This window comes from Apiospora aurea (genome assembly GCF_038362705.1).
Source record: "Apiospora aurea strain CBS 24483 chromosome Unknown utg000008l_segment0_segment0, whole genome shotgun sequence".
Lineage (NCBI taxonomy): Eukaryota > Fungi > Ascomycota > Sordariomycetes > Amphisphaeriales > Apiosporaceae > Apiospora > Apiospora aurea.
In genome coordinates, this window is record NW_027117395.1 from 441,848 (window position 1) to 452,904 (window position 11,057).

At 56.0% G+C, this 11,057-nt stretch overlaps 3 protein-coding genes across 3 annotated transcripts; all 3 read left to right on the top strand.

The window, feature by feature from the left end:
• Positions 1 to 80: 80 nt before the first annotated feature.
• PG986_011624 (uncharacterized protein) lies at positions 81 to 1,401 on the top strand (the record flags this gene model as incomplete). The annotated part of the gene is made up of 2 exons (XM_066847846.1): positions 81 to 874; positions 1,020 to 1,401. The coding sequence occupies 2 exons, from the start codon at positions 81 to 83 to the stop codon at positions 1,399 to 1,401; spliced, it is 1,176 nt and encodes a 391-aa protein (XP_066694542.1).
• A 1,636-nt stretch (positions 1,402 to 3,037) lies between these two features.
• On the top strand, positions 3,038 to 4,972 carry PG986_011625 (alcohol oxidase; the record flags this gene model as incomplete). The annotated part of the gene is made up of 1 exon (XM_066847847.1): positions 3,038 to 4,972. The coding sequence occupies one exon, from the start codon at positions 3,038 to 3,040 to the stop codon at positions 4,970 to 4,972; it is 1,935 nt and encodes a 644-aa protein (XP_066694543.1).
• Positions 4,973 to 5,326: 354 nt separating this feature from the next.
• PG986_011626 (uncharacterized protein) lies at positions 5,327 to 10,794 on the top strand (the record flags this gene model as incomplete). Its single annotated transcript, XM_066847848.1, has 12 exons — positions 5,327 to 5,815; positions 5,929 to 6,385; positions 6,477 to 6,701; positions 6,831 to 6,997; positions 7,072 to 7,118; positions 7,241 to 7,292; positions 7,396 to 7,512; positions 7,717 to 8,007; positions 8,523 to 8,879; positions 8,947 to 9,400; positions 9,478 to 10,329; positions 10,391 to 10,794. The coding sequence occupies 12 exons, from the start codon at positions 5,327 to 5,329 to the stop codon at positions 10,792 to 10,794; spliced, it is 3,912 nt and encodes a 1,303-aa protein (XP_066694544.1).
• Between the last annotated feature and the right edge of the window lie 263 nt (positions 10,795 to 11,057).

Sequence of the window (11,057 nt, forward strand, 5' to 3'; positions counted from 1 at the left end):
GCACACCTTTTCACGATATCAGAAGCACCTTGCACACGACCAATATCAAACCCCTCCTCGTTAATTAAAACCTATCGAGTATGGAACCTTACGAACATCGGCAGGACGCTCTTGGCCATGCAGTCGAAGATTTGCTAGATACTGCACTAGCATCTCAACTGCAACCAAAGATCGAGTCCCCAAGCCGAACCATCTCTGTTTTTCTCTGCCACTGGGATTCTGATGCTGAGACCTACCCCGAGATCGACTCAGGCATCCATGCCCTTCAAAAGACATTTGAGCACCAGTATGGTTTCTCAACCGAGGTCCACGAACTCGAACAGGCGAAGTCGAGCTCCAAGAACCAGCTTACTCTCATGTCGCGGTTCTTGCCGCTCCTCTACGACACGTCTCCTGACCCCATGATGCCCTGCCGGTGCTTGGAGGGCATGCATAGATACCTGCACAAGCCCGAAGAGGTCAACCTGTTCATTTTTATCTATCTCGGGTTCGCCGAGACGGCGAGCGACGGATCATGCCTCTTACGCCCAGTGGGCCAGCCTGACCAAGATCCCGCGAGTCTGCCCTCGGTAAACTACTCCAGCGTCTCGCGCGCCACGACAGACATGGGCGAATCCCAGGTCCTCGCCCTCCTGGGTTGCCCCTACGACGGCCCATCCGCCTCCGCAACGAGCGCCAACAAGGAACTCATCGCCGCCGGCTCCGCCCTGTGGACGCCCGCGTTCGAGTTCACCACGCACCTGGTGCACCACATCCGACGCGCCGCGCGGGACCGGCGGGTCCTGAACACGCCGCTCCTCTTCGCCCGACTGGCCAGCACGCTCTCCTCGCCTCCCATTAGAAGGATTGGTGCTGCCGTTGGCGGCGGCACCAGGTACGAGCCGATTTCCCTGGCGCCGATCGATGCGCGGAGGCGGTCCCAACGGGACCCGAAGCTCGAGAGGCGGTGGCAGGCTATGGACGCGGATGGGCCGGGGGTCGGTGTGGAAGTCACCTTCTCCGTGTCTCGCGGCGGCCAGCTCGCAGACGCCTTCGCTCGGCGTCAGGGGAATAGGGGAAGGGGGGCCTCCTCGCATCAGACCGTCTTCGCAGACTGGCGAGGACGTGGATGGAACCCGTGTCATCACCCTCCGGGCAAGCGTCTGGTACTGTCTTCCGGCAAGCCCGTTGGTGACCCTGATCCGGGTGGAGAAGACGGCGGAAAGCGAGGAGGAGGAGGCCACCGCTGCGCTTCCGAGCCGGCCGAGAAGGAAGAAGAAGGGTGTTTGCCCTCAGCAGTCGGATGAGGAGGAGGAGGACAAGAAGTCATTCCCGGACCCGCAGAAGCCGAAGATCCGCCTGGACGAGAAATCCAAGTCGGGCCTTCGCAGTTTACTGCAGGGTCTCGGGCGGGAAGAGTAGTAATCATTATCACGAGCACATAGCATTATAAAGAGACTCAATAACAGTTAAGTAATTAGCCTAATGCGCATGGTGTTTTCATGCATCCTTGGCGTCGACGTATCATCGCGAGTTATCGACACGACCCTGTGATCGAACGCATCTATCAAACCAATCTTACGAAGTAGTACAGGACTGAGTACAGACTTCCGGGCTCCCCCTATGAGATAAGCCGCGGGGAGGAAAAGAAGAAGAAGAAAAAAAATCCTAGAGAGGTAATCGCGATATCGCGGGGCCAGAGCAGGGGCCGCAGATGTTGCCAGGGGCCCATGGGGAAGAGGCCATGTGCGGGGGTCAAGCAAGAGTCAGCTTGGCCAGCCAGCCAGCCAGCGCTTTTTCTTCCTTTTCGGGGTCAAGCTCAGTTGAGCTTATCTTGGGTGCGGCTTGCTAAGTCTCCGACTCTTATCCTTTTCTCCGTCACAAGATCTGAATTGCATCAGTCAATTGAGAAAGTGGGCGAGGGTGTTGGTGCAGCATAACTAAAAGTGTTATCAGCCTTATCGGACCGCACTTGCATGGGCGGCCAACAGTGACGACCATGGGCTTCCGACAATACTTCCAAATTTCTGATATACTTGAGAGTTTATCGCGTCCAACAACTGCCAATTTGCCGAAAAGAACATCGGCCGTTCATAGCCAATGCCGAGGTGCCTGCCCATTTACAGCCAAGGAGCGCCAAGAGCCCGTCTTATCGTGAAGTGGTGGGATTTGCCGTGATTGTTACAGCATGCAGCATGCAGCTCGCAGTTGCCCATGCAAGGGAGACCAGGGTGGATTTGGGCAATTGGTTTCCAGTTGGCGCGTTTCATTTCTCTCCAACCTCCCTAATCTTAAGTACTTTTCCCTTGCATACAGCTGAACTGAACTGAACGCACGACTCCGATCAATTGCCACACGATCGATGTACGGCTTCACGGCAGACTCGTCTCAACTCCAGGTGCCAAAAGCGGGCAGGGACGCCTTACTACGGTGTATTGCCGACAGTTTTCTAGACGGAAGGCCGAATCTTTCGTTTTCAGCTGCAAGGCACAGACAGCCCGTCAACCAATCATTCCCACGTGCCACCCGCGAGATCGAGAACGGAGCAAGTCTTCTAGGCTGCTAGGGTAGGGTCGCCCGATTGACGAGTCAGCCAAATCGAACGCGGGTTCCACTGATGCCACCGCCCTGCAACCTGCAGGGTCACCCATCGCAGTGTTGATCACAATGAACACCCAACGCTCAAAGCGGGTTACAATCCGATGCGGGCCGTATCGAGAACTGACGATTCGGGTATGGGGGCACATCTTGGTCGACTAAATCGGACAGCCCTACCCTGCCGCCAGATCCCTGGGCTATCGCGGATGGAAAAACGGAGTACCTAGGACGCTTCTGGAGGGTCGTGATTTCTTTTTGCGCAATCTAACTTTACGGCACATACCATACTGTCTGTCGATGGAGACGACTGGGGATCGGTTTGCCGGGTCTTGCGGCAGCAGAATTAAGAAGCCTGGCCAATCCACATCATATATTGCCTTTAAACCGCTGTTCCCGGCTTTGTGGGTTGCTCGCTGATCTCTTCGTATGCGAACATCCGAGTGCAGCCTATCAAGCAAAAATGTACGCCTCCACGCGGCTGTTGATCCTCAACGCCCTGTCTTTGGGCTGTGTCTCGGCCTCTCCTCTGCTAGGATCGCTCCTCAACCCGCTCACGGGATCTCTGGAGACGGCCACCAGCGGCTTGATTGAGGCGACGATCGGTGAACTGAAAGGAACACTGGGCGAGCAGGAATCCTTCGACTATGTCGTGGTAGGAGGTGGAACGGGCGGCAACACCATCGCTTACCGCCTGGCCGAAGCCGGCTTCTCCGTCGCCGTCATCGAGCGCGGCCTGTCTTATGAGGTCGGCAAGCCTATCGTTGGCGCAGCGCCCCTTGGAGACATTATCGGTGTCGGCAGCAACCCTCTCGACTCCATCCCCACTGTCGACTATGGCCTGGTCACGGAGCCGCAAGCTGGAGGCGACGGCCGGAAAATCCACTACACCCAGGGCAAATGTCTCGGTGGCTCGTCTGCACTCAACTTCCTCATCTATCACAGGCCAGACAAGGGGTCGATGAAGACCTGGGCCGTTGCTGTAGGCGACGAAAGCTACGAGTTTGACGCGCTATTGCCCTACTTCGAGAAGAGTATCACCTTCACGCCTCCCAACAACAACGTCCGCCCGGCTAATGCCACGCCCGTCTACTACGAGTCCGACTTCACTGCGAAGCAAGAGAACGCGCCGCTGCAAGTCTCGTACGCCAACTGGTCGCCTTCTTGGTCGAGTTGGGCTGCCAAGGGTTTCGAGGCCCTTGGCATCAAGCTCACCGGCGCCTTCAACCAGGGTACTCTTTCGGGATACCACTACTCTCAACTTACCACCAAGCCAAAGGACCAGGTTCGATCGACTTCTGCCGACTTCCTCTACCACGCCAAAGAAAAGGGCACCAAGGGAAAGCTGAGCGTCTACCTGGCCACCCGCGGCAAGAAGATCATCTTCGATGCTAACAAGAAGGCTACTGGAGTCGAGGTGGGCATGGACTTGCTGCCCTCCTACGTCATTAAGGCCAAAAAGGAGGTCATCGTGTCGGCCGGGGCTATCCACTCCCCGCAGCTGCTCATGCTGTCGGGTATCGGACCGGCTGAACACCTTACGCAGCATGGCATCAAGGTCATTGCCGACCGTCCTGGTGTCGGCCAGAACTTCACTGACCACGTTCTCTTCGGTCCCTCCTACCAGGTGAAGATCGATACACTGAACAAGGTCATCGGAAACCCCGTCGTCCTCGCAGCTGCCATTGCCGAGTACGCCTTGTCGCAGACGGGCCCTTTGACAACCAACGTGGCCGAGTTCCTTGCGTGGGAGCGGCTACCTGAGTTCGTGTCGGCCAACATGTCTCGAGCCACCCAAGATGCGCTAAACAGCATAGCGCCCGGTTGGCCACACATTGAGTACTTCTCCGCCGCCGGCTTCATTGGCCCTTTCAACATCCCGTGGATGGACCAGCCCAAGGACGGCAAGATGTACAGCTCCGTCCTCGGCGCCCTCGTCGCGCCCTTGTCCCGCGGCAACGTGTCGCTGGCCAGCTCGAGCCCCAACGACGCGCCCAAGGTCAACCCCAACTGGATGACGCACAAGGCCGACCAGGAGCTCGCCGTGACCATCTACCGGCGCATCCGCGGCCTCTACGAGACCGAGGCCATCAAGTCGGTCCGCGCCAACGCCATCGAGTACTGGCCCGGCCTGGACGAGGTGCAGACGGACGAGCAGATCCTCGCCCACGTGCACAAGACGCTCATGGCCGTCTACCACGCGTCGTGCACGAACCGTATGGGCCGCCGCGACGACCCCACTGCCGTCGTCGACAGCCTCGCCCGCGTGATTGGCGTTAGCGGCGTGCGCGTCGTCGACGCCAGCGCGTTTGCGCTGCTGCCGCCGGGGCACCCGCAGAGTGTGGTGTACGCCCTCGCCGAGAAGATTTCGGACGCCATCATCAGGGGGTTGGAGTAGTAATTTGCGTTCCTAAATGAGTTTCTCTCTAAATTATTTAATCTTGTTTTGCAACTTGTATTGCATCTTGTTGCTGCACAATAGAATTTGAGTCAATCGGATGAATTCTTCTTTCCGATCCGTTACTAGTCTGACAGAGACCCCTTTTCTTTGTTACACCCACTTATGTCTCAAATAGCATAACGAGCGAAAACAGAAGAGCGCTTTGTTCGCCATCGCATGCCAATCCACCCCAAGCTGTCCACCTATTTGAATGGTCGCTGCGTTTCCCTTTTTCCGTAATTCATCTATCCGTTACAGGAGCCAGGCTCTCTTTCCCCTCGAAGCGGCGTGATATCCAATATCGAACTCGCCATGTCTCTGCTTCCACAGTCAGCAAACCAGATACGAGACTACGCAGCGTTAGCAAGAAATGAAAACTATAGGTGGTCCCGCTATCGGGACACAGGGGGCGGGCTGCGACCTACAACCGGGAGAGAGGCTAGGGTTCGGGCTTACGGAACGCCCTTTGCTAGGACCCCAAGCACGCAAGCACCCGTGACGCAAGGCATTACCCGAGGCACCGACGGTTTTGGTACTGATGTTATGGGAAGATATGCGCCGAGCAATCCCGATGCTCAGGAAGTAGCAAGACGAGCTCAGGTAGAAGGCTCGACAAGAGCCTACTTCGAGAGGGCCCCTCGCTACCTCTACCGTCGGGTGCTCGGTCGGGGAGGCCAGGGAACCGCCTTCAAGATGACATACCGCAGCCCAGTCAATAACGAGGAAATCAATTTTGTCCTCAAGACTGCTGGCGCGGACGAGGTGCATGACGCAATCCGACATGAAGCCCGGATGATGGAGGTAAGATGGCGCCCTCTGCACTCTTTTCTCTCTTTTTCTGATTTTTGTTTTCATTTTCTTGATATTCTGCCACCGTGCCTTTACGCACTTGTACTGATTTTATTCCCGAGCAGAAAGTCCAGCGCTCCGCCCACTGCGTCCAGATCCTCCACTCGTCGGGGAAATTCAGCAACTTCGAGGACCCGGACCCGTACGACTCGAGCGACGACCCGGACGAGCCCAGCAGCGGAGACGAAGAGGATCCGGCCTATCAGCCGCGGCCGCCGCGGCCGGTCGTGACCCCACTGGCAAAGGTCAGGGCTCACGCTCAGAGGCGGGCCCGAGTCCAGCGTCATCGGCAGGCGCGGAACTTTCGCATGAGGACTATCGCCGCCGCCGCCGGCGCCGGGCGGCCGAGACCCAGTCAGAATCTCGAATACCCCGACGCCGTGCTCCAGCCCGACCGGCACGATTTCATCTTCATGGAGTACATGGAGCTCGGCACTCTGGAGGAGGTGCTGTTCCGGTTTGCGGATGATAACGACGACCAAACGATCCCGAATGTAGTACTCTGGTCATTCTGGCTCTGCAGTAAGTTCCCAAACCCGTGTTGCGAGTTTGGCACAAAAGCAAAGCATACCGCCTGAGCTAACCGAGGTTCCTTTTCCCCTTCGAAATTTAGTGGTCCGCGCGTGCATCGGCATGGCCTACCCCCCTCGCAAGTTCCATCCAGACAGGATGAGACAGGCGGGAGGGAAGCGTGTCGGGATGGATCGAGCTCGAAACGCAATCGATGTCACTTCGACCTTCGATCCGAACAGGCTGCTGCTCGAAGAGATACCTACTACGAACAGAAGAAGAGAGCAGAGAAAGCGGATGGTCCACTTCGACATCGACCCGAGTAACAGTGAGTAGTATGGCCGATTACTTTTTTTTTTCCCCTTTCCAGTGGGGGATGCGGGAAGGGGTAGTCTTTTTTTCTTCTTTTCTTTTTCACTTCGTGTGCTCCCACCGGTGATGGCTAACCATGGAGCAGTGTTTTTGGGGCCAGCTTTACACCCATACCAGCGGAGAAATCCGGCAGTCAATGTTAACAATGCTGCCATAAATAACCAGATCCCGCCGCCAATCGACATCCAGATGGAAACTATTAACCCACTTCCCGACGATTCCAACGAACATGACCAGATCCCCATACTCAAGGTGAGAATTCATACCACCAATACATAGAGGCTGATGCACGGAGACTCTTTTCTGACAATAACGTATGCACCTAGCTTGGCGACTTTGGCTTATCACACATCCTGAAGACGGGAAAAAGGAAGTAAGTGCCGGCCCCTATCTATCCATTTTGGCCCAAAAGGCCATCAACAGTATATCAACCGAGCCGAGAGCAATGCAATCAGGTAAATGGCTGTTTACTTGTAGCTAACGTACTGTTTCAAGTGCATATTACCTGGAACAGCGGGCAAGCGGCAAATGGGGTTTCTACACACCAGTAAGTCCAATCCATCGACACTCCTCCCTCCCGCAACCGGCCAGGAGTGCGTTGCCGCCTCCTGTTCAAACCACAGACAACATCTAACATGATGTCGTGGTAGGAGCAATTCAGTCCGGACTGGGACTTCGTGCCATTGACTCGAGACGGAAAGGAGATCAGCCAGGAGCCCGTGGCGGGCAGCTTTGACTGGCACACCAATGTCTGGCAAATGGGTCTTGTAAGTTCTGCTCTGTAGCTGATCTTTATTTTTAACCAGCGGTCTTTTTTTTTTTTTTCCTTTTTTCTTTGTTTTAGGTGGTGGGGGTTTCTGCTCGGAGGCGACGGTGGGATTGAGGACAGGAGAAAGCCAATTCTTGACCAGTCTCTCAATCCAACGTGAAGGCGATATGATATACGATGGCTGACAGGACGGAACTTGTAGTCCATGTGGCAGCTCATCACTCGTCTCAACACACCATCCCCGCCAAGGCTGGGCAACATGTTCCAACAAAGGGGGGGGCCGGGCCATCGACGACTCGTACGGCATTCTGCTCGACAACCCCTCGCTCAACAACGTGGACCTGGAGCTGAGGCGGACCGTCTGCCGGTGCTTGAAGCACGACCCCCGAGAGCGGCCCGGGCTGGACGAGCTCCTGGACCAGGCGCTAAGAGCGATGAACAGGCGGCGGCGCAACGACCTTTCCGAACAGCAGGTCCGGGCCTGGGTGCAGAAGTTTGTTTATGATGCGTAGGTAGATAGGGGGCTGGGTGGGCAGTAGCGGGGGGTGGTGATTCCACAGGAGTAGTGGTGAATCTACTTGATGGGAGGCTTCGTACTTGGACTAAATACTCGCGGGTCCCTGAGTTGAGGGGGAATAAGCTCTAATAAAACGAACGGCTATTGTTGCCAAATTACAAGAATTTTGTGGTCATAAAGAGAGGACTGGAATCTTTTACTCAGAAGTAGGTAGCTACCTACTACATGTACCTAAGATGGCTCTGATTTCAGTTGCTAGGTTTAATGTGTCAAGCTGTGCCTTGCTCAGGAAACGAGGGTGGAAGTGTGCCTGCAAACCGATTTCTGTTTGCACTCAATTCTTCACCTCCAAACCGACCTTACCTTTTCACCTTCTCATACTTCCCGTAGACGACAAAAGTACCAAACCACGCCACATCTCGCCTTCGCTTTTCTGCTAAACGTACTTTTTGCAACGCAGATGTAGCCTATGCGATTTACTTTTCCTTCAGCCCACCATCATCACAAATTGCTACGAGGCAGCTTTGCTCACGGCCCGGTTCTACCCTTGCTGCAAGCAACCAACCAGTCATTCTTTTGCTCGAAAGAACGGGATGCCCTATCTACGGGTTGAGGCCCCGCCTCACATCCCGGACAACGAGACAATCGAGTCGCTGCTGGGCCAGAAATACAGCGATCACAATAAGCGTGTGCGCAAGACCAAAACCTTCCAAGAGCTGAGTGAAGAGGAACGAGCAAGAAAGAACCTGGTTCAGCTGGGCACATGGACGGAGCGGATCCAGGGAGATCCATATGGCTTCTGGTCCTCTTGGGCGGGCAACATTTCTCATCCCCGGGATGAGCGTATGGTAAGTGTACAAGCAGGCGAAGGCCGTTTCTGCTTTCCGTACTCATACTAACGGGCGAGCCGCACAGTACGACATCCTGGGACCTATCTTCGATGAGCTCAATGCTGCTGCCTTCGCCGAAAACGACGACCTGACGCGCCTCGCATCTTTCCTCTCCAAAGTCACAACCACGGACGCCCTTGCCCTAGTTGAGGAATTTGCGGATGGCCGGCAATATAAGATCCTCCAGAATACTCCAGAAGAGCTAGTCGTTACCTTTTCTATCGACAAGAGAACCTGTCGATTCATGTGGGCAAAGGACATTGACAAGGACGATGACAAGTCCTACGCCAAAACCAAAAGAGCGCGGTCATCCGCCGAGAGAACCAGACAGCTGTTCACGGAGCCCGCCATGTCGGCCATGGAACAACAATACCTGATGGCGAAACTCCGGATCGAAAAGAGATTAGAGCTTCCTAGAATCCCCCTCTTGCCGTTAAGCCGCGATCCTCAAAGCGACACTTCGACCAATTCCCAGGACCGTCAGACGCTCGAGCTCCTCACCACCTTGCGCAACATCGCACGCGAGCACTTCTGGCTCCACATGAACGCGGCACAGCGGGAGGCCATGCGCAATATCGTGAAAAGGGAGAGATAGATCCCGAGTTCGAGCCTGGCTTCGGTATCATCAAGACCAACTGGCAAAAGCGCTGGAATAATGGGGCGCGGGACCCGGACTACTACCGAAACTACCTCGTCGACACTCTCGCCGCCGAATCCGCGTGGGAGATGGTGCACGAAGACATCGTCCTCGTCACCGACAAGAACCGGCAGCTCGTATTCGTCCACTTCGAGAAACTGGTGCAGACCCTGTACGGCGAGCCCACCGACAAGAAGCAGTCCGTCCACGTCGAGGACCGGCTGATCCGCGCCATCGACCTCTTCTCCTTCTTCGTGGGCATCCCGAAGCCCGAGTCCGTGCGCCACGTCGTCGACAGCTACATCCGCGACATACACCGCGAGCTCGAGCCTTCCCTGGCAACGGTGGACCGGCTGCCCAACGCCAAGATGTGTGTCGGCCACTACGGCTGCTGGGCGTTCAAGGGCGACCCTCACGGGAGGAAGATACGCCGAACCGCCGACACACGCAATGCCCGCGCCACCGCGCGCAACGACGTGGCATATGACTTGCCGCTGCAGTTCTACAAGGCCGTGTTCGGAAAGGCTTCGGACGTCTTCCGGTTCCTCATGCAGAAGCTTGATCCGGATTATTATGCGCATTGTGTCGAGATCTTTGAGCAGCTGCCCGACAATGACGTCAAGGTCCGGACTAGAGAAGAGGGAGAAGAGGAGGAGAAGGACTTTTGTAGTATGTTTGCGCTGGGCATTAACGGCCACACGCAGCGACACATGGACCAGGGAGATATCAAGGGCGGATTGGCGGGACTGTTGACGGTTGGGGACTACTCTGGTAAGCACCCTTTTCTTCCTTTCCTAATCCGTAAATGATGGGCTAATACGGTCATACCTAGGCGGCAACCTTTGCCTCCCCCAACTCAATCTCAAACTCCCCTACCAATCCGGCTCCGTCGCCCTAATCCGCGGCAGCGGCCTCGAGCACCTCGTGACCGACTTCGCGGGCCCCCGGTTCTTCATCGTGGGAACCAACCACGAGACGGCGCGCAAGTACGCGCTGCGCAAGCTGGATCGGCTGCCGCCCTTGCCTCCGCGGGGCAAATGGGACGAGCGCGACGCGGCGGCGCGGGAGGCGTACCCGGGGGAGCACGAATGGCCCGAGGACGACGACGATTGGCAGCCTTGCGTGCATAGCGGGGCGGACGACGATGATCAGGATCAGATGGTGTGGGATGATTTGGAGTTGCATGGGTACCGGGCGCTGCGGTCGGAGAGCAGCGGTTCGGCATCTACCCCTTGACAGCGCCAGCTGAGAATATGCTAAAGGGTGCGTGTCGGCGTAGACGTAGACCACATTTACTGTTTCCGGAGTAAGTGTCTTCGTTTGGGGAATGCGGAGTCAGTTGAAAAATGGTGTCTGCTGTATGGCGCTTTGTTGGCTTACTAATAGCATAAATACGGTGGATGGTCAAATGTTCTAGTAGGAGCACCGTTTAGACGATGGAGAAATAGGACCAGAGTAGTAGGATAATGTAGTAGTAATGGTAGGTACTTGTATTATGC